The sequence below is a fragment of the Neolamprologus multifasciatus genome, chromosome 5 (assembly GCF_963576455.1).
Source record: "Neolamprologus multifasciatus chromosome 5, fNeoMul1.2, whole genome shotgun sequence".
NCBI lineage: Eukaryota > Metazoa > Chordata > Actinopteri > Cichliformes > Cichlidae > Neolamprologus > Neolamprologus multifasciatus.
In genome coordinates this window covers 15,061,963-15,085,478 of record NC_140443.1, presented here as the reverse complement: position 1 = coordinate 15,085,478, position 23,516 = coordinate 15,061,963, and the positions used below count along the sequence as shown (strand labels likewise).

Below are 23,516 nucleotides of genomic sequence, written 5' to 3'. Positions count from 1 at the left end.
AAAACATGACGATCTTACTCCAAAAGCACGAATGGTCAACTAAAGTCTGTTGATGTGTAACTTCATGTGGCAGCCTTCATATATGTGGGTCCTCTGCTCCCTTTGCAGCACATCATCCAGTTTGCCAGCAGAAACAAAAACATGGAACTTGCATCAAAAAAGGTAACTGGACGTTTGCTTTTAGAAGGCAGAAGCAAAAGAACTAAATGCATATAGTTTGTTATTATTCTGTATAATATTATGAAATGGCTTTTTATGCCTTATACTGGCAATTTCATGCATTGAAATTACTTTAGAAATCAAACGTTTGCGTGGAACACCTTTTAATGCAACAGATAATTTCTACTGACTCTGATGTTTTCACTGTTGACTGTTTTTTTTTTCAGTGTAATAAATTGTAATACTGTAAATGTCATGTGAATTAATGTGTTTTATGAAACATGACTGATACAATCTCAAGGTCACAGAGTTTCTTGCGGTAAGTGTGAATACAGTGTATAAATGTGAGTAAACTGGTCTTTGTTGCAGTTACGTAAGTTTTTTGCAGTTACTTAAAAACAGATGAACAAATCTGAAGATGTTTGCACTGATATTAACACTGTAAAAGGTTTTTCTAGCTCACTGTGAACCTATACAAATGCATTTAAGGACAAAATTTTACTATTAAAGTAAAAAAAAACTATATGAAACATTCACTGCAGACCTGCAGTATCCTGCCAACAGATCAGAAGCTGTGAATGAGCTTTGTATAAAGAAATCAGCAAAACAGCATTGTCACATATTATTGGATTTTACTTTGATTTTAATAATTTGAGCACAATAGAGATTAAAAATTAGGTAAATAAAGACTGCATTACAGGCTGCATCTATTCAAAATTCACCTAAAAAAATACATTACATTTTGCAAATTGATTAAGAAAACAGAAAATAGCAGAACATGCTGCAAAATCAAAGCATCTGTAATTGTAATTGCAAAAACGTACACACAGTACAAATTGCTTTTGAAAACTATTCTTAAATACAGTGTTTGAGTAAAAGTACAACATTTGTAAAAACATGCCGCAGAACGCCTTTTGCTAGTTTTATTTTGAACTTCAAAAATATTATGACATTTTAGTTTCATGTCTATATCTACTAAATAAGGCACAGCTGTAACAACAGCAGGGAGTGACTGTTTGGCAACATGTACGTGTTTTTATTAATCACTGCAAAGCTTAAAGCATGTTTAGAATATGGGAGTCATTCATAATGATTAAATATAATTTACTGTATGCCTGATGTTCACTTTGCATGTCAGCTGCAGTACTGGAGACTTTACCTGCTGTCGCTGGTGCTGGGAATCGGGGGATGTTTTCAATTTGGGATCCAAGTGTCTGTCGTCGCTTCTTCGGCAGTGGTAAGATACCTGTTAGTTACGCAGTGTACACATAAAATATGTTCACACTCAGTATTATTGTATATCTCACTGTAATGAAGTTTGCTATGGTTAAAGATTATGTCCTCACAGTAGTGCTCTATTAAAGTCTTCACCAGCCAGCAAGCTCTTCAAACTTTTTGTCACGACATTTGATGGCACATAAAAGTTATTTGCCTCCAATGTGATATTCAGTAGAAAATAGTCTGTGATTTGCTGATTTCTTGTCCCTGTTGACTGTAATTTACAATAACAGTAGTGATATTACTTACTCGCCATGCAGTTTGCTTTTAGCATCAGATTCTCATGAAACACGAAAGCCAGAAAGAAGAAACATTTAAAAAGTGTTGCTGGTTAAGAAAACGTCACATAAGACTTTTTTTTTTAACTTATTTGTATACTAAATCATTTTTAACTGACATTTTTCAGAAAAACATGAGATTAAAAAAATTAAAAACACAAAGAAGCTTTTATTCAGCAATCCATCCATCACCCATTTTTCTATTTACTTCACCACTTAATTGTTTGAACATATGCAAGGAGCTGTTGGAAAACCCAAATGTGGTAAACATAAATATTCAAAGAAGGGGGGGGGGGGGGGGGGGAATCAGAGTATAAAGCTGGTACCTACATTTCCATTAGTTCATTTTTTTTTTGTGCGCACCAATAATTTATTGCACATGGGATAAATGTTTCCTAACCCCATGATGATGTGCATATTATTGATATTGCATAGACTTTGTTTCTAAATAACAACTGAACTGACCCCATTATAAAAGATATAACACTAAAAATATCACCCAATGGGTTGATAACATATGTCAATATTAAAATGTGAAAATAAGAACCACCAAATTACAGATTGTCCAAATTATTTTCTTTAAATTGCCTATTTTGTCAAGTTTGGCTGCTAAAGTTTGTCTATTTAACCTCGCTGACTTTTCTGCAGCACATTCAGAGTTTTGTGAACTACACATGGATGGTGAGGTACAACACTCCAGTCCACAAGTCTACCAACCAGCTCATCTGGTCCTTCTTTGTGGCTGTTTTAAGTTTGGGATGCTGGGCTGGGGCTGTTCACAGTGGAAGCCTTCCTGTCACCTATGGCCGGTAATTGCACAAGCATTTGTTGTTTATTAACAGCAGGCACTGCCTTTCAGACACTCTGATCTCTCAGATATTAACAGGAGCCTGGAAAAGGCAGAAAACAGCAGGTCTGGCTCTGTGAAGCTGCAAACAAGCCATCATGTAGGGCACAAATTCGATCTCTGCAAAACTTCAAAAATAGTTTCAGTTTTTTTCAACATTTTTGTGCAACCTATAAAAAATTATATTAATCAATCACCAGTGCTATCCACCTCTAGCATCTCTGGACAAGTGCATTTACAAAAAAAAAAAAATCAAAATCCAAGATTATTCTTTGAACTGTCAGACACCTCACAGGTTGTGAGTACAACTATAAACCTTCTAAAACTGCATGTGAAGTAGGCTACTCATGAACAGATTAAATGTAGAAGGGGAAAGGATTTCCATGAAACTTACATCAATTAAAAACCTTTGATGTTTTTTCTTCTAATGTTAAAGAAAGAAAGCCCTGCTGTTTAACAACATCGTGGCAATCATCGCTGCATTGCTCATGGTCTTCAGTCGCACAGCAAAATCTTTTGAGATGATCTTGCTGGGAAGATTTCTCTATGGATACAATCAGTAGCGGTTTTAGATACGGGCGACACGGGCAGTTGCCCGGGGCGGCATCGTGGTGGGGGGCGGCATCACGGCATCACGGGCATCGGCAAAAAAAAAAAATGCTCGTACTCGTGCTGCCCCGACGTCATGCCAGCGCATATTGGGAATGGCATAAGCACCAATCGGTTTTCTATCGCCCATTTGCTGGGAGCAAGGGCGCCCTTCGTTTGCGAGGTGCGCCTGCTGCTTGCGGCGCAGAGAGGAGAAGGCGGGGCGGCTGATGATTTTCTGAGCGGCTGTAGCAGCATCTAATAACCAACTCGCAAAGTTAAACAAAATAAAAACAAACCAACAAACACGAAAACACCAGACATTATAATACAGACATAATTTGCACCGATGTTTTTTCGAAATTCTGTACACGAAAAGTGAGCCTTCGGTGCGCCTGCTCGCTGCTGAAGTCAAAGTAAACTTTGCAAACTTTGTATTGTCATCTCCGCTACAGTCCAGTATATAGAGAGACGAGACGACGAGGCTCCAGTTACAACAGTGCAAGTAAACAAACAATAAATATAAGAAGAGTAAGAAAATAAATATACACTTTAGGACTCGGGGTAAAGGGATCAATAACAATTTAAAATCTACAGTTTGATGATTTAAAGTCTCACACACAAGCCGTCGAAAGGGGAGGGGGGCCGGCTTCTTCTGTTAGGGATAAGAGAAATATTTTTAATGTGTATCTTCTCATTATATTGTTTTATGTACTTTAATAAAGACTTGTAGAGCAAGGCCACTTTTAACTCACAAATTAAGTGCTCAGCCAGACTGAAAAACAGGAAGTTTTAGTGCACAGGCATATTAATAGATAAGACACTGAAATGAGGAACTTGCCATATAAGCAATGTTTGAGACTGTGTGACGTGTAAAGTACCAAAATAACACCTATATGAGCCACAGTTTATGATTCTAATGCTAGAGAGCTCTTGCAACTGGCGTTTGAGCTGTGCAGAGGTCTCTCTCTTCCGGAAGATGAATGAATAAAATAAATATCAATATTTTAACACACTATGAGTCGGTTTTCTCTGTTCTGTCATGGGGACAAAAGAATCGGGGTTTAATACTTCCAAATAGAGCACATTTCATTTATAATGTTGTAAATCCAAGTCCATTATGTATTCATGATTTGAATCCTGGGTTGTTTGAAATCTCAGAAATGCACCCTAGACAAAGTGAATCTGTGAACTAAGGTGTAGGTGTGTTAGATCATGTTGTGGTGATCCTCGAGTTGGGGGATTTGTGTTCATACTGGAGTGCAAAATTAAAACCAATGGAAGATGGACAAGAAAAGTTCAAAGCCATCAGGTCCTCAGTTTAGAAAAAAGAGAAAAGAAGAGGAGGAGAAACGAGCAAAAGATACAGGTAAGCAGATGTGTGATTGGATAATGGCAGATCATCCTGAAACAATCAGAATCAGAATACTTTATTAATCACTAAGGAAATTATGTGGATTACAGCTGCTCCAAGAAGAAATGGTAAAAATAGCAACAGTAACAGACTAAACTCCAAACAATACATTATGTTACAGATTTTAATATTAATTAGTCATTGTCAATTGTTGATTTGTCCTGTTCTCAATGTATGACGAATTATGATGGCTGTTTGGTAGCTGTTTGCATACTCTCTTTCTCTTCATGTGTGTGTGTGTGTGTGTGTGTGTGTGTGTGTGTGTGTGTGTGTGTGTGTGTACAACAGTTTTATGTTAATGTACAATCCTTAATATGTTTTTTGTGTGTGTGTGTGGGGGGGGGGGGGGGCGCCAGAGGGAGTGTTCGCCCAGGGCGCCAAACAGGCTAGGACCGCCACTGCAGCTATCAATCATTAAAAGGGGACAAGTCAAAAGACTTACCCGGGTGGGCAGAGCTCTCAACTCTGCCCGCCGTTTCTTTGTAACCGCCAATCGGAACCGGCCCGTCCGCCGCCTCTAATTTCTGGCAGACGCGTAATCTGGCCTCCTGTTGCTGCAGCAGTCGAACCGCTCACTGGTGCTGTATCTTCCTCCCCCTGAAAAACACTCCACAAGATATCACCAAAACATGCAATATAAAAAAATAAATAAGCACAGTTGACATTAAAACACAGCAAAGCAAAACAACATCCGTCCTTCCCTAGATGACATAGGTAGAGACATTTATCTGGCACTTGCCCAGTTAGTTGTTATCTACCATAATCAATGACTTGTTCCAAATTAAAGTACAACACTTTCTGAAGCTTGACTTGCTAATCAGTGGGACTCAAATTATCCCAGCAGTGTAATTCTTTATGAATGTTTTTATGAAAGAAGAAGCACTGCTTTTCTTGTTGCTCCTCCTTTTAGTTTTTAACTTGTGTTTTTTGCTGTTGTTGTTGTTCAGGGAGATCATGGGAACAGATGAAATGTGGCCATATCTCTTAGGTGTTAGTGGTATTCCTGCCATCTTGCAGTTTGTGATGCTGCTCTTCTTTCCAGAGGCACCTCGGTACCTTTACATTGATAAAGGAGACACTGAAAGGTGCAAAAAAGGTGAGTGGACACGGTAGAGAAGGGATCTAACTCTTAAATTTGAATACAAATGTAAAAAGAAATTGAAAATTCAAACTTAGAAGAAGTAGGATTAGCCATTGAAATTACTGAGGACAGTTTGGGTGGTGTGGGCTGTAAATGAAAGATGGACACAGCCTAAAGCTGAACATTTTGACCATTCAGCATGCTGGTGTGTTTAAATTGGGACATGACAAGCCAGGACTAGATCTGGCTGAAAAACATAAGGCAGATTGGTCAGTCAGAAAGTAGTCCTTCCCCAAAGCTTTCTCCTTTTTTAAAGCAACAGCACAGAGTTTAAACCAACAAGTAGCTGAACTGACAGTTAAAGTGTATCAGAAAGTGCTTTTCAAGACAGTGCACCAAACTTCTTATGGCAAACACAGAATTCACTCCCTGTGGCCATGAGAAGCAATATAAGTTACACGTCACATTTGAGACCTGGATAATATATTAGGCCAGGGATGTCAAACTCGTTTAACACTGAGGGCCTCATACAGCCCACTTTGATTTTATGTGTGTTGGACCAGTGAAACTCTGTGTCAATGTAAAGAAGATTAAATAGTGTAGCGTTTGACCCAACAAACATACGCTGGAGCGATTATTTTGACAGCAAAACTTTTATTTGGAGTTTGTGGTTTCAGTCACAGCCACTCCCACTCTCTTTGTGCTGTCACGTCCGCTCTCCCTCCGACTGTCACTGCCAACATAAAAAGACACACAATCAATGTCAGAACCCAGCACACCTGTTGACCCCGCCCCTGCGCCACCCCGGGAGCTCACTGTGTCACCCCTCCTCTGCAGCTGGCCAGAGACCACACCCACGCCACAAATACATATTTAAAAAATAAAACAACAAAGAAGAGCAATTTCAACTGAAACATGTTATTGAAATACACTCTGCATGGCTTAAATTGTCAGAAGTACATGTGTAAATTTACAGGAGTATAATTTGGTCATAGAGGAGGTCTTTATCAGCAGGGAAAGCTGTAAAACTTATGAAAATACAGTGAAAAGTCCAAAATTTATCTTTTCCTTCACATTTTCCAAAGACATCCAATGCACCACATTGGAATCTTGGCTATTTTTATACTCCTCCATTATGTAAAATGCAAAAATGAACTGATACTGCCACTGTAAAGAAACAATTGTTTTCATTCGTCAGAACTTTTAATGTTGTAACTGACCACACTAGTAAACCTCAGTAAAGATCTATTCATTGGCAGACTGATGGAACAGACTTTGGATGTAATCCCTGTGGTATTTCTGTGTCCAACAGCTTTACAGTGGCTGTGGCAGGAGGACAACTTAAAGATGGAGTTGGACGACATGCAGCTGGAGCGGGAGAGGTCTCAGGGAGAAAAGGCAAAGACTGTAAAGGATCTGCTCACCTCTCGCTGTGTGCGATGGCAACTGCTGACTCTAGCCATCCCCTGTGCTGGCATTCAGTTTTGCGGCATCAATGCTGTATGCTTATGTTTCTCTGCCGATATGACAGTTATCAACTTAAATCTGTTCGAAATTGCAGTTTCTAGTTCCCTTTCATCTGTCATCTCTTGTTCAGCTGTGCTTCTACGCCTTTGACATCTTCCGTGAGTCTGGAGTGCCAGAGGACAAGATGCATTACTTGGCCATTGGTATTGGAGCAACAGAGCTCATCGCTATAACGTTGTGTGTAAGTAAAGTTGCATAAACTAGACTTTACATCTAAAAAGCTCTTGGTTATTGGGTGATTCTAAAAATGTTTTTTAGTTTTACTTCTTGGGCACGATTCTGCACATTTTATCATTTACATAAATAATACAGAAGTAAAAACTGGGAAAGAGGAAAGAACATGCTCGATACTTTACAAAAAAAACACAATATAAGATTTCATAAAAATAATCAAACATGAAGAACATTGTTATCAGTTTTTGCTTATTTGCTGTGCATCAGTCCTTCTTGATCGATCGTGTTGGCAGAAAGAAACTTATGGGCTATGGCTATCTACTGATGGGTATCACCATGTGTGTTCTTACCGTCATGTTGTCAATCAAGGTAAATACATTCAGCACATTTCCTCTTCTTCTGTTGTATGTTAGAGGATTCATTCCATCAATCCAACTTTTACAGGATCTGAATTCATGGATCCCGTATGTGAACATCGCTCTGATCTTTTGTGTCATTTGCATTTATGGGCTTGGGCCTTGTGAGTTACTCCTTTTTTTTAACCCAACTTCTATAAAAAAGATTTTTGCGCCCATACTTGACTGAGCTTCATATCTAAATAGCTTTTTAATGTTTGAATCTTCTTGCAGCTGGAGTGTCTATGGTTCTCTGTGCTGACCTCTTCCTACAAGTCTGGCGTCCTTCTGCTTACGTGGTTTGTGGGACCATCTCCTGGCTCTGCATGTTTGTTGTAGGGATGCTGTTTGGCTATATTGTGGTAAGATAGCCACTGTGGATATACCATAATGTATCTCCATCTTTATATGTGTATTTACTCTATGCCACCCTGCTGTTTATCTAACAGTCTTTTTTGTGTGTATCCATACAGGATGGACTTGGCCAATTCTGCTTCCTGATTTTTGTGGCTTACTCACTTGGTAGTGGAGCATTTATTATATATTTTGTCCCAGAGACCAAAGGAAAGACAATGGTAGAGATTATGGAGGACTTCAACAAACTGAATTACAAGAATAGGACAGGTGATATTAAAAACACTGATGTTGGTCTTGAAACTAAACTTTAACGTTTTTTTCCTCATGTAAGTCAACTGTAAGTTGCCTTTATGCAACCAAGTGCAGTTATTGCTTTTAGCAAAATTCTGATAGATTACATACACAAAGGGCTGATGTTACATTTGTAAATGTGTACAATTAAAAATAAAACACATCTTTAATCCTGGTCTCTGCTTTTATAGTTATTCACATGAAACATCAGCAAATTATATACAGTATTAGGATTCATTTAGTTTTTCATTCATTTAGTAGTTAGTTTTTTCAGTTTATCCCTTCAATTTGAATACTTGTAACACAGCAATGTTTTGTGTGTTTTAATAAATTTGTAAATAAGTGAAATTGTCCTTCTTTTGATGGTAAGAAAAACCACTGAACTTACCGAAATTCTTGAATTATTAGATGAAGAAAATCACCTGGCCCCGTGTCAGGTTCAGATTACTTAATGGTACCTGTAGAAAGATTTTGTCTGCAGTATAGGTGCGTTGCCCATCTTCACATGCAGTTTGAAGACAAACTCCCACAACAAATGAACATAATACAACATAACAAAGACATAAAGCTAATATTAGCATGTCAGCTGTTCTCTTATTATAAAGGGTCAACACATCAGGTAGATTGGCACGCTTAAGCTACAGCTATCAACTTTACAAATAAATAAATAAATAAACAAAGGTGACAGTCATGCCGAAATATTATTTAATTTATAGGGGCAGTTCATCAGTCTACTTTGAAACAAGCATCAAGCCCACTGTCTTCTAATTTACTTTGCCTCAACAGCAGCAGGCCTAAAAAACAACTAGGCAGGACCTCCCAGCTTAAGCTGCAGTGGCATACATATCAAAGAGTAAAAAAAAATGTCTTAAACCAAGTGTTTACAATAGTCTAAATCCCCAAACTTGTGGTTTTACCGTTGTTCATTCTGCATGGCTTATCTGTGCATCTGCATTGTATTTTAGTTTTAGTGTATTAATTTGTGCTCGTGATTTAGCCCTCTTACATTTAAAATCTAAAAAGAGTAATGACACAAAGAGGAAGAACATATTCATACTCCATTTTCTTCTTTGAGGTCAAACATCCTTAATTTATTTAAAAAAAAAAAAACATGACATAAACCCACACTCCATAAATTCAGTAATTTGATTTAAAGTTACCTAGCTGTAGCTTAAGGAAAACAATATAGATCATTTAATTTTACCTTTCAGTTCAGACCCATTTTAATTAAAGTCTTTTGTCTATTTTGTTAGATTAAAACACAGGACACTACATTATTACAGTTATTATCACAATCAAACAGAAGCTATGATGGTTCTCATTTTGTCAAAAAAGAGTGGCACTGCGACAAAGTGGGTAATTATTGGCACTAAAGCAGAAGTGATCACGTGGGTGAAATACTTCACAACAAACCAGGCAATTTAAGTGACCGTGAACACGCCACTGAGTATTTCGGAGAGATTTTCCTCACAACGACCTCTAGGGTTTTTTTAGAGAATGGTGAAAAAAAAAAAAAATCTAGTGAGCAGCAGTTCTCTGGGTGAAAATGCCTCGTTGATGCCAGAGGTTAGAGAAGGGCCAGACTGCTCCAAACTGATAGGAAGGCAACAGTAACTCAAACAACTGCTCATTACAAACAATGATCTCCAGAAAAGCATCTCTAAATGCACACGAAAAACTGTAAGGAACTGGACTACAGCTGCAAAAGACCAAGTATGAGTAATAACAAGACAACAGTTGGGGGGGCTTAAGTTGCAATTTATTTGATGCTCACCTCTGTACCAAGACAAGAGATGAGACTCAATAACAGAGTACAAAAACAAATATCTATAGAAAAGTAAGCTTATATTGAAATATGTCCAAAGACGTTATAACAAAACATGTAGCTCACATGTTTTAAGAGCAATCGTGTACGATGATAAAATACCAAGTGAACATATTTTACATTTGTGTTTTTATACAAAAGTGTCAATGCGAGTCACTCTGTACAATAATTAACCTATAGAAAAGAGGACCTTTTTTTTTTTTTTTTAATCCACTGCTGTGCACAATCAGTATTTGGAAGGCACTTCGCAACAGACAAAAAGCACAAAGCAAAAACACCCAGGCCGAAATAATACGTCATGTTTTACACTGGAGTACCAACATAAATGAAACAAATTATACATCCCTGTGGGGGAGGAAAAAAATCAAACCAACTACAAAAAAAAAGAAAGGTTGAATTACATCCTTACAGCATTTTACACTTGTCTTGAATTAATAATTATGACAACACAACCCTTATTACCTTTCAAAGAGTAAATACTAGTGCAGAGTGGATCAAAAAAGGAAAATCAAAAAAGGTCAGCTGGCAGCCTGAGCGCTACCGGAGCAGAGTTATAGTACAGTGAGCAGTGAAACGACTACTGCCACCAACCAGTGATCGACATTCAGTCCCCACCTCGGCTCGCATGCCAGAACATGCAGTTTACCCTTCAAATGGCCATAACTTAACATCCCTCCACAAAACAGACAAGAAAAAAAAAACAAACAAAACCAACGAAAAAAAAAAAAAAACTTTTTATGTACAGGACCACCACTTACAAACACTGATCATATTGGTTGGTTCTTTTATATATCTATATATATATATATTTATATATATTTATAGAGGTGTATATGGAAGGTATATACACTTGTTACAATCACAATATAACTATAAATAATAAGGGAATGTACTGAATTTAACAGACTCAATTACCCACAAATAATAATTTGAAACAGATCAAACAGAAAGTCACACACAATTATACACTCTGTTTTGTTAACAGAGAAACACACACACAGTTTGCTGCTGGACCCAGCCTGATTTGCATCGTGATACACTTTTTAAAGCACAAAAACAAAACACTAACCAATGAAAAATGAGGTCCACATGACACTAAATCATTAAATTTAGAGCATTAAAAAGAGCAGATCCCTTTCCACAAATGTTTCAGTGCCATCTGTCGGTGTTTTCTGATTCACCACCACTACAACAAATAGGGATGAAAGAACATCGTGACTGTGAAAAACTGGGATTTGTGTTTGTCTGTAATTTAATCAATAAAGTGAATTACATCTGCAGATACATGGGTTACTTTTTATATAAATTCAAAGCATCGGCTGGTTTTAGCTTCACCAACACCAATTCTTCGGGTCTTTAACCGTCAGCCACACTGAAGATGTTGCGGTGTGCTTCAAGACACTGTAAAAGGACTTTTTCCCCCCCTACCCTTATAAGCACGCATGAAAAGAAACAGCAGTGTTCAGAGGAATGTCTGTGAATAAACAAAGTGAGACACCCAGACAGGTACTCTGTGACCATTACGGCAAGCGCAGCACGCGGCGGCAACAACACAGCAATAGCAATCCAAGAGGAGGGAGAAGAGTAACAGGACACGAAACAATGACACATTAAAGAAAGAAATATGTTCTGCTGACTCACAGGTTGGTGGATCACATTGCAAATCTTTCCTCGAACCCTCTCGATGTCTGTTGCACAACACACACAAACAACAAACACGCATCTATATTTCATATAATTTAGAGTGAAAATAATCAAACTGAACAAATCACAAGATTTTTGTTTTCACACAATGAAAGGGGGGGAAAAAAAAGAAGAACTACACAAAATCAAGGGCATTAATAAGTTAATAAAATATAATCTACATTTCTCAAAATATATACCGAAAATATACCTGACCTTGGTCCCTGTTTCATTTACACAACTGATTTAACACCTTAAAAAAAAAAAAAAAAAAAAAAAAAAAACAAGACTGGGAAACGCTGTCCATGTAGCAGGAAAACAAAGCTCAACGCTAACAAGCTCATGACGGTTCAAGACAGATTTTGCATCCAAATATGTTAAAAAGAAAAAGAAAAAAAAATCTCATTGGAAAAGCATTCACGTACACTGTGAAGGTCACAACAATAAATGGCTTCCCTCTCCTTAAATGAACATTTCACAAATAATTCAATCCAACACATAACAAAGGGCTTTTTAAGTGCTTCCTAAAACCTACCAGTCCTACTCACTGGCGTAAGAACTGACACTTGACACACTGGAAGCAAAAGAAAAGAAAAAGAAACAGCATGAAATGCACATCAAGCCTGTTATTAATATTTATTTTTTTAGCATTTAACAGATAAAAAAGGCCTGCTAGCAAACTTTAAGCCAAATTAAATCTCTTTACTTAAGAAAAAAAAGTCCTCTCTTAAAGGTAGTAAATAAGGTAATAAATACAGAATTTAGCCCTCTTGTTGCTCTGAGGTAAAGACATCTGTTTAAAGACTTCAGGGGAGCATAAAGATATAAAGCATTAAAAATTCACTGTGATGGCCATGGGTCTATTAACCAAGTACTCCAGAGTAGGTGAAGTGAGCAAAAGGACAAAGATTACTTTACGTTTTAACGATGCAGTACAGAATTCATCTCAAACATGGGGATTTAACTGTGATTGGTAAATCACACATAAAAGCTGAAAGCCCTTTTCAGACGTGCGCTCCTTTGACTGAATGTCTTGGTCACTCTTCTTTAACAATTACCAAACTCGTTAGGTCAGACCTACAAGCGTTTATCCATCATGAATTCCACAAGAGAGACCTTGCTTCTAATAAGAAGTGTGGTTAATTAGTCAATAACAGCAATACTTATTGCTACAAGCACAAAAATCTACTTACGGGAAACAGTGGGCTGAGTCTTTACACCAAATGGCTCTCTGTCATAGGAACATTAATGTTAAAGTGACCCATGTCTGAATTGTCTGATTGCCATCACTTTAACAAACTGATAAATATAATCAGGGTCTGAAAAGGGCTTTAAAGAAAACAGAACTTCGACACATCCCTAGCGGTTAAAGGAAATAAAGCCTTACAGACAGTAATTTCTTTATAAAGCAAAATGCAAAATGCCAGACACATACATAATCTGGAAAAGTAGAAAAGGTAGGAATTATATGGCAGTCTTTCACAAAAATATTGGATACACATTAAGCAACATGACAAAAAAGAAAAAAAAAAGTAGTCTTGAGGCAAAGATATTCCCAAATACAGAGTATCTTCTGTGGGCAACCCAGCTTTGTCCTAAGAAAAAGTGGCTTTCCTGCAACTTGTAAAGCCTCAAGCAAAAAAGGTCACTTTCCTCCAAAGTCAATTCCACTTTGACCCACATCAGCGTCCACCAGTGAAGAGGCAAAAGCTGATTGAACTATCTGAAAGCCAAAGGACTCGAGCAGAGACATGTTTTGTTGAGGGGAGAAGGGAGACGTCAGGGAAGGGGCTATATCACTCAAGCTGGACCCTGAAACGCCCTGGACCTTCTGGGCTTTGTGAACTCTGTGCTGGTGCTTGTTGAGGTAGGACTTGGTGCGGAAAGCCTGACCACAGATCCCGCAGATAAATTTCTTCTCAGGGTCTGTCTTGGCTTTAGATGCCTCTGGAGAGACCAAAGCCCCCGCAGAGGCGCCATTGCAGGGCAAAGAGGGCATCTCGAGTTCTGGTCCGTCGGTTTTGTGTGGAGATTTAAGCTCTTCGCTGTTGGACAAATCCCCGAATGAAGGATCTGATTCTTCCGATTCCAGGTGAGGACATTTACCAGCGTTTTCCTGCCCGTCTGAGGTAGATACAGCATGGACATGAAGAGGGAGGTGAGGCAAAAGAGGGGGGGGAAAAAAACAAATGGGAGAAAAAGAGAGGCATGAATTAGGCTTTAGGCTTTCTCAAAAAACATCTTTAATCCATTTGTTGGCTGGCACCTGAAAAGAAATAAAATGTAAACTTCGGGGGTCACATGAGAAAGCACCAAGCACGGGCAGAACCAGTTACGATGACTGAAAGACATCAATAATTAAATACAGTTCTTTCCAAAATGTGGCTACAGCATTTAACTACACAGTCATCTAGCTCAGTCCATTTGCCCAGTGTCCACTGAGAGTTCTGCTGTGCTCATCCAACCAATAGGCCATGCTAGCACCATGCCCCCACCCACCCTCCTGCTGGACTGTACTGACCTGTGACAGGCCCATGGACGGGGAAGCCAGGCACCCCGCCAGAGCGACACTCCCAGAAATATGGAGCCCCACCTGGCTTCCCCATGAGCAGCTCAGGCTGCAAGCAGAGGGTTGAATGGCCAGGCTGGGGAAGAACTGGGTGTCCAGAGAGCCCATGAAAGCGCCCCTCTGCCTCAGACGAGGTGAGAAGCAGCTGGCGACTGGCGCACAGGTCTACACAGCACCCAGCCAGGGAGAAAGGAAGGGGGAGGGACAGATATAACAGGCCGGTGGAAACCATATGGACAAAAATACCTTTACTTCATCACTAGTGTTAATGCTGTTTGTACACAGTATACTAGACATGTGCAGTACTGCAAATAAGCCCATGCTGAGTGCGTCCCTTCACTAAAGCTGTCAGTGATGAATGAATTAACCTTTTCCTCAGCTCACAGTCAACAAACAATAAATCCCTGGCTGCCTGACTACTTTAATCAAACTGTGCCATTTCATTATAATCCTTGCTGAAACTTGATTTGTTAAAGGTGCAATTAAAAAACTACACGGGATCTTTTGATTGCACACGCTGGCTCACTAAAACAGCTAAAGAACGGAGCCAGCAATTAATGTCATCAGATGCACCTGCGAATCCAGCTGTATCTTGTCACAATGCCCCCCCAGGGAGAGAAGTGTAACGTTCACACGTCTCACTAGTCCTGTGACACGAAGTGAAGGTTACAGGTAAAAGAACAAAAAAGAAGTAGAAAAAACAAAAAAGGGACGTGTGTTTGTCAGTGGTGTCCGTAAATGTCTGTATAACCAGGAGCGCACATAAGTGGTCCGCAGGCGGGCATTCGCTGTCAAAATAAAAGAGGCACACCAGATAAGAAGTTAAAGTTAACTTAAAAATGTCGAAGAAGCAAGCTCCTTTAAGCAATTACTTTGGTTTTCCTCCACCTCCAAAGAAATGTCAGAAGGAGTCCGAACCGCAAAAGAAGCGCGTATTCTCGGAAAAGTGGTTGCAGGAGGTGAGCTGGCTTTAAACAAATGATGAACAAACAGATGTGGTGCAGAATATGCCGTGAAAATCCCACTCTAGCGGACAAAAACAGTGCCTTTTATAAGTACGCGAACGCGCATTGCAACTTCTTATCTGGTGCGCAGCACGTCTTTTATTTTGACAGCGAATGCGCACCAGCGGACCACTTATGTGCACCCCTGTGTGTAACTGTATTTCCCTGTATTTAAGTTTTACAGCCTTTTCTGCTGATGAAAACCTCCCGCATTCATTCTATACTGAAGTTGTGAAGAACTAGAGAAATTGAAAAGTTTATGTTTTCCTACTCTGTATTATCGAAATTTCTAGGGTTTTTTTTGTTTAAAACAAAAACAAACAAACAAACAAACAAACAAACAAAAAAACCTTGTTTATAAATAAGGGACAGTCTGGGCAAACACCTAATAGAACTTGTTCTTTAATTTTACACATTTAGCAAGTAGAAAAACTGAGACCTACAGTTGAAACTGCACTTCTCCATATTATATGTTAATATCTAATTGCTTAAATGTTTAAATGTCTTTACACTGACAGAAAGGAGAGTTTCGCAGGTCCAGTACACTTAAAGATCAAATTGGCTGTATGTGGCCCATGAGGTAAAACAAGTTTAACTTATCTGGTATAAAAATGCTTTTTTTGTGTCATTTCAACAGAAGCTCACTTTCCTTTATAAGGTTTAGAAGTTTAAAAAAAGAAAGAAGACCAGCTATCCCCCAAACTAGATCCTGACCAATATTATCAGTTAATATTGTCCAATCACAGATATATAATCAGTAACGGTGGACAACTTTTCTTATCTATATATCTCTATCTATCTATCTCAATATGTATATAGCTTATTTTAATGAAATATAGTAAATGTAGTGCTGCAAGTTTGTGACATATATTAATGGAAAAAAATTAATTTTTTTTAAGTAAGAACATCATTTTCCCTTTTTAGTATCAGAGCTTAATATATAGTGTAGTAATAGTGCTTTCTAATAGCTCTTTGACAAAAAGGTATGCATTTTCTGAAAAGATGGTTTTAAGTTGCTATTATAAATTGTGACTGCTGCACTTAATTTTACAAATGCCACATATAATTTCGAAGCATCCTGCAGGGGTTCTTGGGATTCTCATGCTTAATTTGCACCTGTGACAGGTAAGAGGTGTGAATTTTAGAACCCTGTTGATGTTTCCACTGACATATTATGTGTAGTTGTTAATGTAATCCATTATTTTAAAAGCCCAAGTCATTAAATTGTAAATCAACAGAAGACAGCATTTTCTTTGATATTACATTTAACCACTTGTGGGTTCGGCTCACAGTTTCTCCAACAGAAATGGCACAACTACGAAAATTTCAATGAATCCAGGGCAAATGGAGCACACGTTAGGACGATCATGCAACACTGTGCGTAGCCCAGCAACAGTTGATGAACCAGCCAAGCAGATACAGACACTGTTAACCATACAGCCATGGCCATGCTGGACAGACACACGTGTACAAATAAAAGAAATATGAATTCGTATGCGACCTGCTAACATGGTTGAGAGTAAAAAAAATGGTCAGCTTAAGAATTACCAAAAAAAAAAAAAAAAAAAGGATAGATCTTCAGTTATTCCAAGTGGCAACAGGAATATGTAGGCAGTTTTCAAAACAAAACAGGGTTTAAAAGAATAGTTGTACGTACACATCACATTAGAAATAAAGTCTAAAGTTTGAGATGAGTCCAGGATGTTAAAAGATAAATTAGTTCTCCAACTACCAAACAGATTTAACGCTCTAAGGTGTGACATTGCCGCAGCCCTACCACCCCGACCTTGAGGCATGAGTCACGAAGCTGGCCTGATCTCACTGGCATTTCCAGCTTTTTATGTAACACTGACCGCATGCCTAATTAACCCGGATATCATTAATAAAAAATAAATAAAATAAAATTGGTGCCACAGTTAGAGAATAATTACAGCAACTGTCGTCACAGAGACGTGCAATACTTGACAAATGAAGGTGCAATAGTAAATGTTTCAGCAAAAAGCTTGGAAGCAGGAGCTGATGTATGCGTGTGTTAACATATACAGAGATGCAGCAGCATGTTTCTCCCCCCCCCAAAGAAAATAAATAAATAAACGGCCGCAGAACAAATGAAAGCCAGAAACATGAAAGTTTGGGATGGGGCGGGCGGCTGCTTGCCTTCCACTGAGCACTGGCGTCCCATGTGGTAAGGGTTGCCGTTGTGCATCTGCAGTTCCCCCCTTGGCTCAGGGAAGGTGTGCATTGTGGCAGAGGGGGGCAGTGGAGAACCGTGGTGTGTCTTTATATGCACCTTAAGGTAGGATGCGGTGGAGAAACCTGGGACCAAAGGAACAAAGAAGAAGGAAGTTGCTTGACACACTGACATCCCCGCCTGTGAGAGAGGTGTCCTGAAACAAAGGTGTGCTGTTCGAGTTTGCTCCCACTCCATGATTCATTTCTGGATGTGTGGTGAACTGAGAATTGTACTGCTCCACAATGTCAAACAACAGAGCTTCAAACTGTTTTTTTGTATTGTCTGGACTTGTAAAAATAAAGACAAAATAATACTACAGTAAAACTAAGCCCCTGGGAGGAGAAAGGGCTTTTCCCATCGATCACAGTTATTACAGATGGAATGACTCCTTTTAAAACACACTGAAATCAGTCTAAATATAATTAGATTTCTCCAATAAATTTTCAACAGTACTGAAGACACACGTCAGAACAGTAAATAATCAGGTCAGCCAGAGGAGTCCAACCTGCATGATCACTACGGGCCTGTTAGAGACTCTACTGAGTCCCACTCTCTGTAAAGGCCTAAAGATGCAAAACCCAGACACGTGAAGAAACCTTCAACATGTATGACTGAGACTGTAAGCACCATATGAAAGCACCAACTTTTGCTGAACACCTGGTCAGGACAAGGTTATGTTCAGAGTTTTAATTTAAAATCGACTGCAAGAGTGATTTTTTTGTCATTTCTTTTATTTAAACAAATATGCTCCAAGTGTGACACACGCACACCATCTGCTGAAGAACTGCGTTTCATACATGCAACATGTTGAGCTGCACATGACTAATAACACTAAAGGAAGCCGTGAAGTTACAGCATCCCAAACTGTATGCGTCACCATTGTTGCAGGACTTTGCATGCATTCAGTTGGAGATGTCGAAAATGTGAAAACATGCCCTTTATGTTTGGTCCCCAACCAGCTGCCAAGTCAGTTTTACAATACTGGAACCGCAGCTAATAAAACAGACCTACCAGTTCACTAATTTAGTCACAGGCTCGTAATAACCAGGAATAATCGAGTGATAAAATCCACTTTGTTTTGATCTGGCCACATCTCACATCAGGCTGTGAAAAAGTATGAGGCGTGAATGCACAGAGTAGTCTTTAATATTTAAGTGCGTCGAGCTTAGTTTCACACCAGTTCTGTGCTGCTGTCGCATTAGAAATGAACTGCATCGCTGGGAGCGCACGGACCGCTTAAATAAGATCAAACAGATCACACATTTTTTGGCAGCATTGCCAAATTCCCTCATTTGCAGCAGAGTGGACTTCCAAACTTTTTTATATTCTTTATCACCCATTTATCTGACAGTGTCTTCGACTGATATGAAATGACGCATCAAACACCCTCTTATACGAACGCACAGCCTGGAGCAGAAAGTTGGTCAGCACTGTTCTGAAACCCCCAAGTCTGAGATCAAGTTTTAGGTTTTTCAGTCAAGCTAATAATAAGAAAAACTCGCTTACTTAACTGGAATTACAGTACGCACCTCTGGGCTGTGAGTGATTGCTGAAGCCTCCCCAATATAGGATTTTTAGGACAGAGAGATATTTGGCAATTTAAAAATCTGATATTCCAATATGCTGGCTGATATTCCTTCTTTTTTTAGACAAACGGATTTTGCCCAGCAGTTATAGTTTCTGCTGTTGTTATCAGGGAACATTCAGAGTAATGGAGGAACAACTGATGGATGTTTTTCCCCACTTGTCTTCTTATTCCCATTTATTCACCATTATAAATGCTGATACTGGCTGATAATATTGGACCACCAATAAATTGGTCAGGCTTGTTTGTAAATCAGACTGATCTGTCTATGACTGTGATTCAGATGAAGATCACAGCAGATTTTATGGATAATCAACAGAGACAAATTTGAGATGTAATTTTACATCCATGTAGTGAAGTTAATCTTCACAAATAGATTCACTGCCAGATTATGTTATTCAACTTCAACCCACAAGCTACAAGAGCAACCAACTAAAAAAGACAACTAAAATCTATCTTATATAATCAAAATCTTACTTTTAAATATCACAAGATCACAAGGCAGTACGTCAACCATAACTCTAGACTCGTGTCTTATTTTTCCTAAAAGCACATTTACCAATATATCAAATAATATCAGTCTGTATATTGTGAACATCCAGGACGTCAGCACCCTCTGGATATTGATCAAGATAGGGGGTAGAGAGGTTTCAGATTTCGAACCTGAGTACAATGCTGTTTTGTTTTTTGAAGGAATTACCTTTGTTGCAAATGCCACAGTAGTTATGAGTTCCTTCACTGTGTTTCTTGAGATGGTCTGTCATGTAGGCAGCTCGCAGGAACTTGCCGCAAACTTTGCAGGGGATTTTGTCTTCGTGGCATGCAAGGTGAGAGCGGAGACGATCTCTTGTGGCAAAAGAGGCATTACAAATCTGAAAGACAGAAATCACTGCGCTAATGCCTCTCACAGAAGAAAAAAAAAGAAACTCATTAGATGTGGCTATTCACTAAGTAAGACAGACATATTGATCCTACCTGGCACTTGTGGGGTCTCTCTGTTGTGTGTACTTGTTTGATATGTCCATTCAGGTGGTCTGGTCTGAAAGAAAACAGTGCAAATTAAAGTCTGTGCATCATGAACTGATATGCCTGAAATCAGAACTCCCTGTTAACCTGTGTGGAACTCTGTATATTAGTATTATATTGCTTTCTCACTTGCATGAGAATCAGTCACGAGAAGGAAGCTACTCAAATTAATTACATTCATTCATTCATGTCTCAGAGAGCTGTCCTCCCACAGTGTGCAAGCTGGCAACGAGCTACAGGTGAGCTGTACGACATTAATATAACAAAGGAGTCCTTAAGAGGCTCCTTTGTTTTAAAAACAAAATAATCAAATCAAGGCTGAAGATAAAGTAGCATTTTCCTCAACAGAGGGTTTACTAATAACATTAACAGTGTCACTGTTCTATTGAGGGGCTCTAGGAAGCCAGACTGGTGACCCTGTATGCTCACCATCCTGAAGCCAAAGTAGCTTAAGAGAAAACATAAAAGTATGTCTTCACAAAGGCGGCCAGTAAGAACTCTTCAGTCATACCTGTGCTGAGACACACAAGATTTCTGGAAAATTTGTGGAGAAAAAAAAACTGCTGCTTTCTTCATCATGTCAGAAACATTAACCTCCAAAGCAGTAGGTGGAGGCAGTGAGCTAAAACCCAACCTTCAACTGGTTTGTGTATCTGAAAACAAAACATAGTGGTGATACTTTAACGATTACTTACACTGGTTATCCTGAATTTGACAGCTGTGGCAGGACTCATAGTGGGAGGTAAAGTAGTGAAAATGTTATATGAAAGGTGCATGCATGGCTGCACGGCAGTAGTTAGAAACCATGGACAAGATCCTTAGCTGTTGGAATGATGGTGGCGTCTGTGCATCTCTAAAAGCTGCTTTGACTGTTAAATATAGAAGCACTCACTTGATACCGTCACATAATGGACTAAATTACATGTGCTGATTCACACATGTACCTTTAATTAAATTAAGGAACAACAAAGCACACTTCTGTCTGGGATGATCTGGAAATTTAGGGCATTAAGACCCAGTAACAGCACTGTGTGTGTTTTTTGTTTTCTGACCAGTTATTATTATTATTATCATCATTATTTATACATCTCATTCAACTCACCTTGAAAACCCTTTACCGCAGCTTTGGCACACATAGGGTTTGCCAACTGAGCCGTCGTGGGAACGCACATGGTACGACATCCTGTCCTTGCGTTTGAACCGGAGCCCGCACACATGGCAGGCGTATGGCTTCTCCCCGGAGTGGGAGAGCTTGTGTCGGTTCAGGTGGTACACGTCGCGGAAAACTTTCCCGCAAATGTCACAGCCGACGTGCCGCCTGGTCCTCTCTCTCTTGCGGCCGTTGTCCAAGGCGAGGCCTCCGTGTAACTGCACGCCGTTTTCCAGCAGCCCGGGCTGAGATAGAAGAGAAATCCCGGCCGGGGCTGACAGGCTGTCGCTGAGGTTGTTTACAGCCCCGCTGGAGGCTCCGTGCTGCGCTTCGTGGTTCTTCAAGCGGGAAGCCTCGGTGAAAGCTTTGCCACAGGTCCCACAGGGAAACAGTCCGTTGTCTTTCTGGGGGCTGTTGTTAAAGTGAACAGCCTCCACGGCTCCGCCAGCTTTCTTTGGTCGCCCCCTGCACCGTTTCGACCCCGGGGAGCCAGCGTCGTGAGGAAACGCGCTCCCCGTTATTTCCGCGGATGGGGAGACTGGCAGTCCCTCGACGGGCTCCAACATCGGCACCGACGACTCGCCGCCGTCCTCCAGAATCGCGGCCGCGTCTTCACCTCCGTCCACATGCATCTGCATGCTGTTAGCAAAGCTCTGACCGTTCACCAGCATTCCCGTTCCGTTTACCAGACCCTGGTGAGCCACCGGGAAACCGAGCTCCGTGGCCCCCGTGGCCTGGAACAGACTGGCATCTCCTCCCCGAGAGGTCGGGACGAGGATTTGTACGTTGGACTGTTTGATAACCTCCTGACATATCTCAATAACCGAGCGCATCAAAAGAAATTTGGCAGCTGTCATCAACTCCGGGAAACACTCCAGTCGGACCACGATCCTAGACGTGTACGCGAAGTCCAGGATGTCTTTAAAAACTTTCGGGCTGATCGTATGCATCTCCAGCTCCTTGGCGTCGCCGTCGCCCTCAGTCTGACGGCTGAAGACCGACTCGAAGTACTCGCTGCAGGCGGCTAATACTGCTTTATGGGCAGGAAAGCTTTCCTCGCCGACACGCAGGATCACATCGCAGAACCTGCCTCCATCTTTCCTCTGAATGTTGAGGTTGTGTAGCATCTCCGCACTGTGCTTGCTCACCTGGTAGGTGTACGAAGAAGTCCAAGACGGCTCTGCTACTTTCTCCATGCCGAATTCATCCAATAACAATGGTTGTTGGCGACAAAGGTCGGAGAAATGGCAGATTATGCGTGAGGATTTCGATCAACCGAAAGCAGCTAGCTACAAAATCCAAAACCAGCCGCCCCTCCCGTCGTTTTAGCATCTAACGTTAAAGGCTAGCAGTAGCAGCAGCAGGGAAAAATGGCAGCCCCCCAGCTTCCTGTGAACTTTGACCCTGCTTTCTTCAGGGTGGGGGTCGCTCGCCTTGTAATAATAAAAAATATATATCGATATCAGTGCTTTGACAGTGAATGTGTATTTTTTTTTATTTTTCTCCGGTGGGATCGGCGCTGCAGCAGTACTCCGGCACTGCAGGGGTCTTTCATTTCTTCATGCCTTGTGTTTGTACGCAGGTCTCTTCCTGCCTGCTGTCTGTGAAAACCCCTCCCCCAACCAGCCAACCACAACCCCCCCCCTCCTTCCGTCACTCTTTATGAGCGCTGTCTGTGAGCCTATTCAAAACACATGCAGAGCACAATGCACCAGTCACTTCAGGTAAGGGTCGAGCTGCACAAGGCAATACAACTGTACTTATTAAAATATACATTAAATATACATCTCCACTGATGAACTGTAGCAATAATTTGGCTGTTTACCAGTTTTAGAAATGCGGGGGGGGGGGGGGGGGGGGGTTCAGTTATTATTATTCCTCAAGTGGAAAAATCACTAAATTACCGAGGTTGTCCACTCATCTGCTGACACCGAACACTGCAGGCTTAGGTTTTCCCAGCTTGTTTATGGCAGCGGAACCCAATCTACATTTGATTTTGGAGGTAGAGCCGAAACTCTGATAAAACTGATGACATATTAGGAAAATCTTGAA

General features: G+C 40.1%; 2 protein-coding genes across 5 annotated transcripts; one reads left to right on the top strand and one right to left on the bottom strand.

Moving 5' to 3' along the window:
• Positions 1-176: 176 nt before the first annotated feature.
• LOC146518246 (solute carrier family 2, facilitated glucose transporter member 11-like) lies at positions 177-8,619 on the top strand. Its single transcript, XM_085159330.1, has 10 exons — positions 177-1,396; positions 2,364-2,524; positions 2,999-3,121; positions 5,413-5,660; positions 6,958-7,145; positions 7,243-7,353; positions 7,614-7,715; positions 7,791-7,866; positions 7,976-8,103; positions 8,215-8,619. The coding sequence occupies exons 1-10, from the start codon at positions 1,271-1,273 to the stop codon at positions 8,407-8,409; spliced, it is 1,458 nt and encodes a 485-aa protein (XP_085015456.1). The 5' UTR covers positions 177-1,270; the 3' UTR covers positions 8,410-8,619.
• An 873-nt stretch (positions 8,620-9,492) lies between these two features.
• Positions 9,493-23,092, bottom strand: patz1 (POZ/BTB and AT hook containing zinc finger 1). 4 transcript variants are annotated; one of them, XM_085161182.1, is made up of 6 exons: positions 21,417-23,092; positions 20,264-20,327; positions 19,989-20,160; positions 17,628-17,786; positions 14,419-14,631; positions 9,493-14,021 (listed from the first exon to the last, which is right to left on the bottom strand). In XM_085161182.1, the coding sequence occupies exons 1-6, from the start codon at positions 22,658-22,660 to the stop codon at positions 13,543-13,545; spliced, it is 2,331 nt and encodes a 776-aa protein (XP_085017308.1). In that variant the 5' UTR covers positions 22,661-23,092; the 3' UTR covers positions 9,493-13,542. The 4 variants fall into 4 exon arrangements, with proteins under 4 accessions (XP_085017308.1, XP_085017309.1, XP_085017310.1 ...); XM_085161183.1 differs by lacking the exon at positions 17,628-17,786 and having other exon boundaries at positions 21,417-23,091; XM_085161184.1 differs by lacking the exon at positions 14,419-14,631 and having other exon boundaries at positions 21,417-23,089.
• Between the last annotated feature and the right edge of the window lie 424 nt (positions 23,093-23,516).

What these genes read in the sequence shown, in the direction of transcription:
- LOC146518246 (XM_085159330.1), top strand. Translation starts at nt 1,271, where the DNA reads ATGCCTGATGTTCACTTTGCATGTCAGCTGCAGTACTGGAGACTTTAC. An exon ending in TTTCTCTATGGATACAATCA is followed by an intron (nt 3,122 to 5,412) that starts GTAGCGGTTTTA and finishes CCCAGCAGTGTA; the next exon opens with ATTCTTTATGAATGTTTTTA. An exon ending in CATTTATGGGCTTGGGCCTT is followed by an intron (nt 7,867 to 7,975) that starts GTGAGTTACTCC and finishes ATCTTCTTGCAG; the next exon opens with CTGGAGTGTCTATGGTTCTC.
- patz1 (XM_085161182.1), bottom strand. Translation starts at nt 22,660, where the DNA reads ATGGAGAAAGTAGCAGAGCCGTCTTGGACTTCTTCGTACACCTACCAG. An exon ending in TGCGGTAAAGGGTTTTCAAG is followed by an intron (nt 20,328 to 21,416) that starts GTGAGTTGAATG and finishes GTTTTCTTTCAG; the next exon opens with ACCAGACCACCTGAATGGAC. An exon ending in ACGCCAGTGCTCAGTGGAAG is followed by an intron (nt 14,632 to 17,627) that starts GCAAGCAGCCGC and finishes GGTGCTGTGTAG; the next exon opens with ACCTGTGCGCCAGTCGCCAG.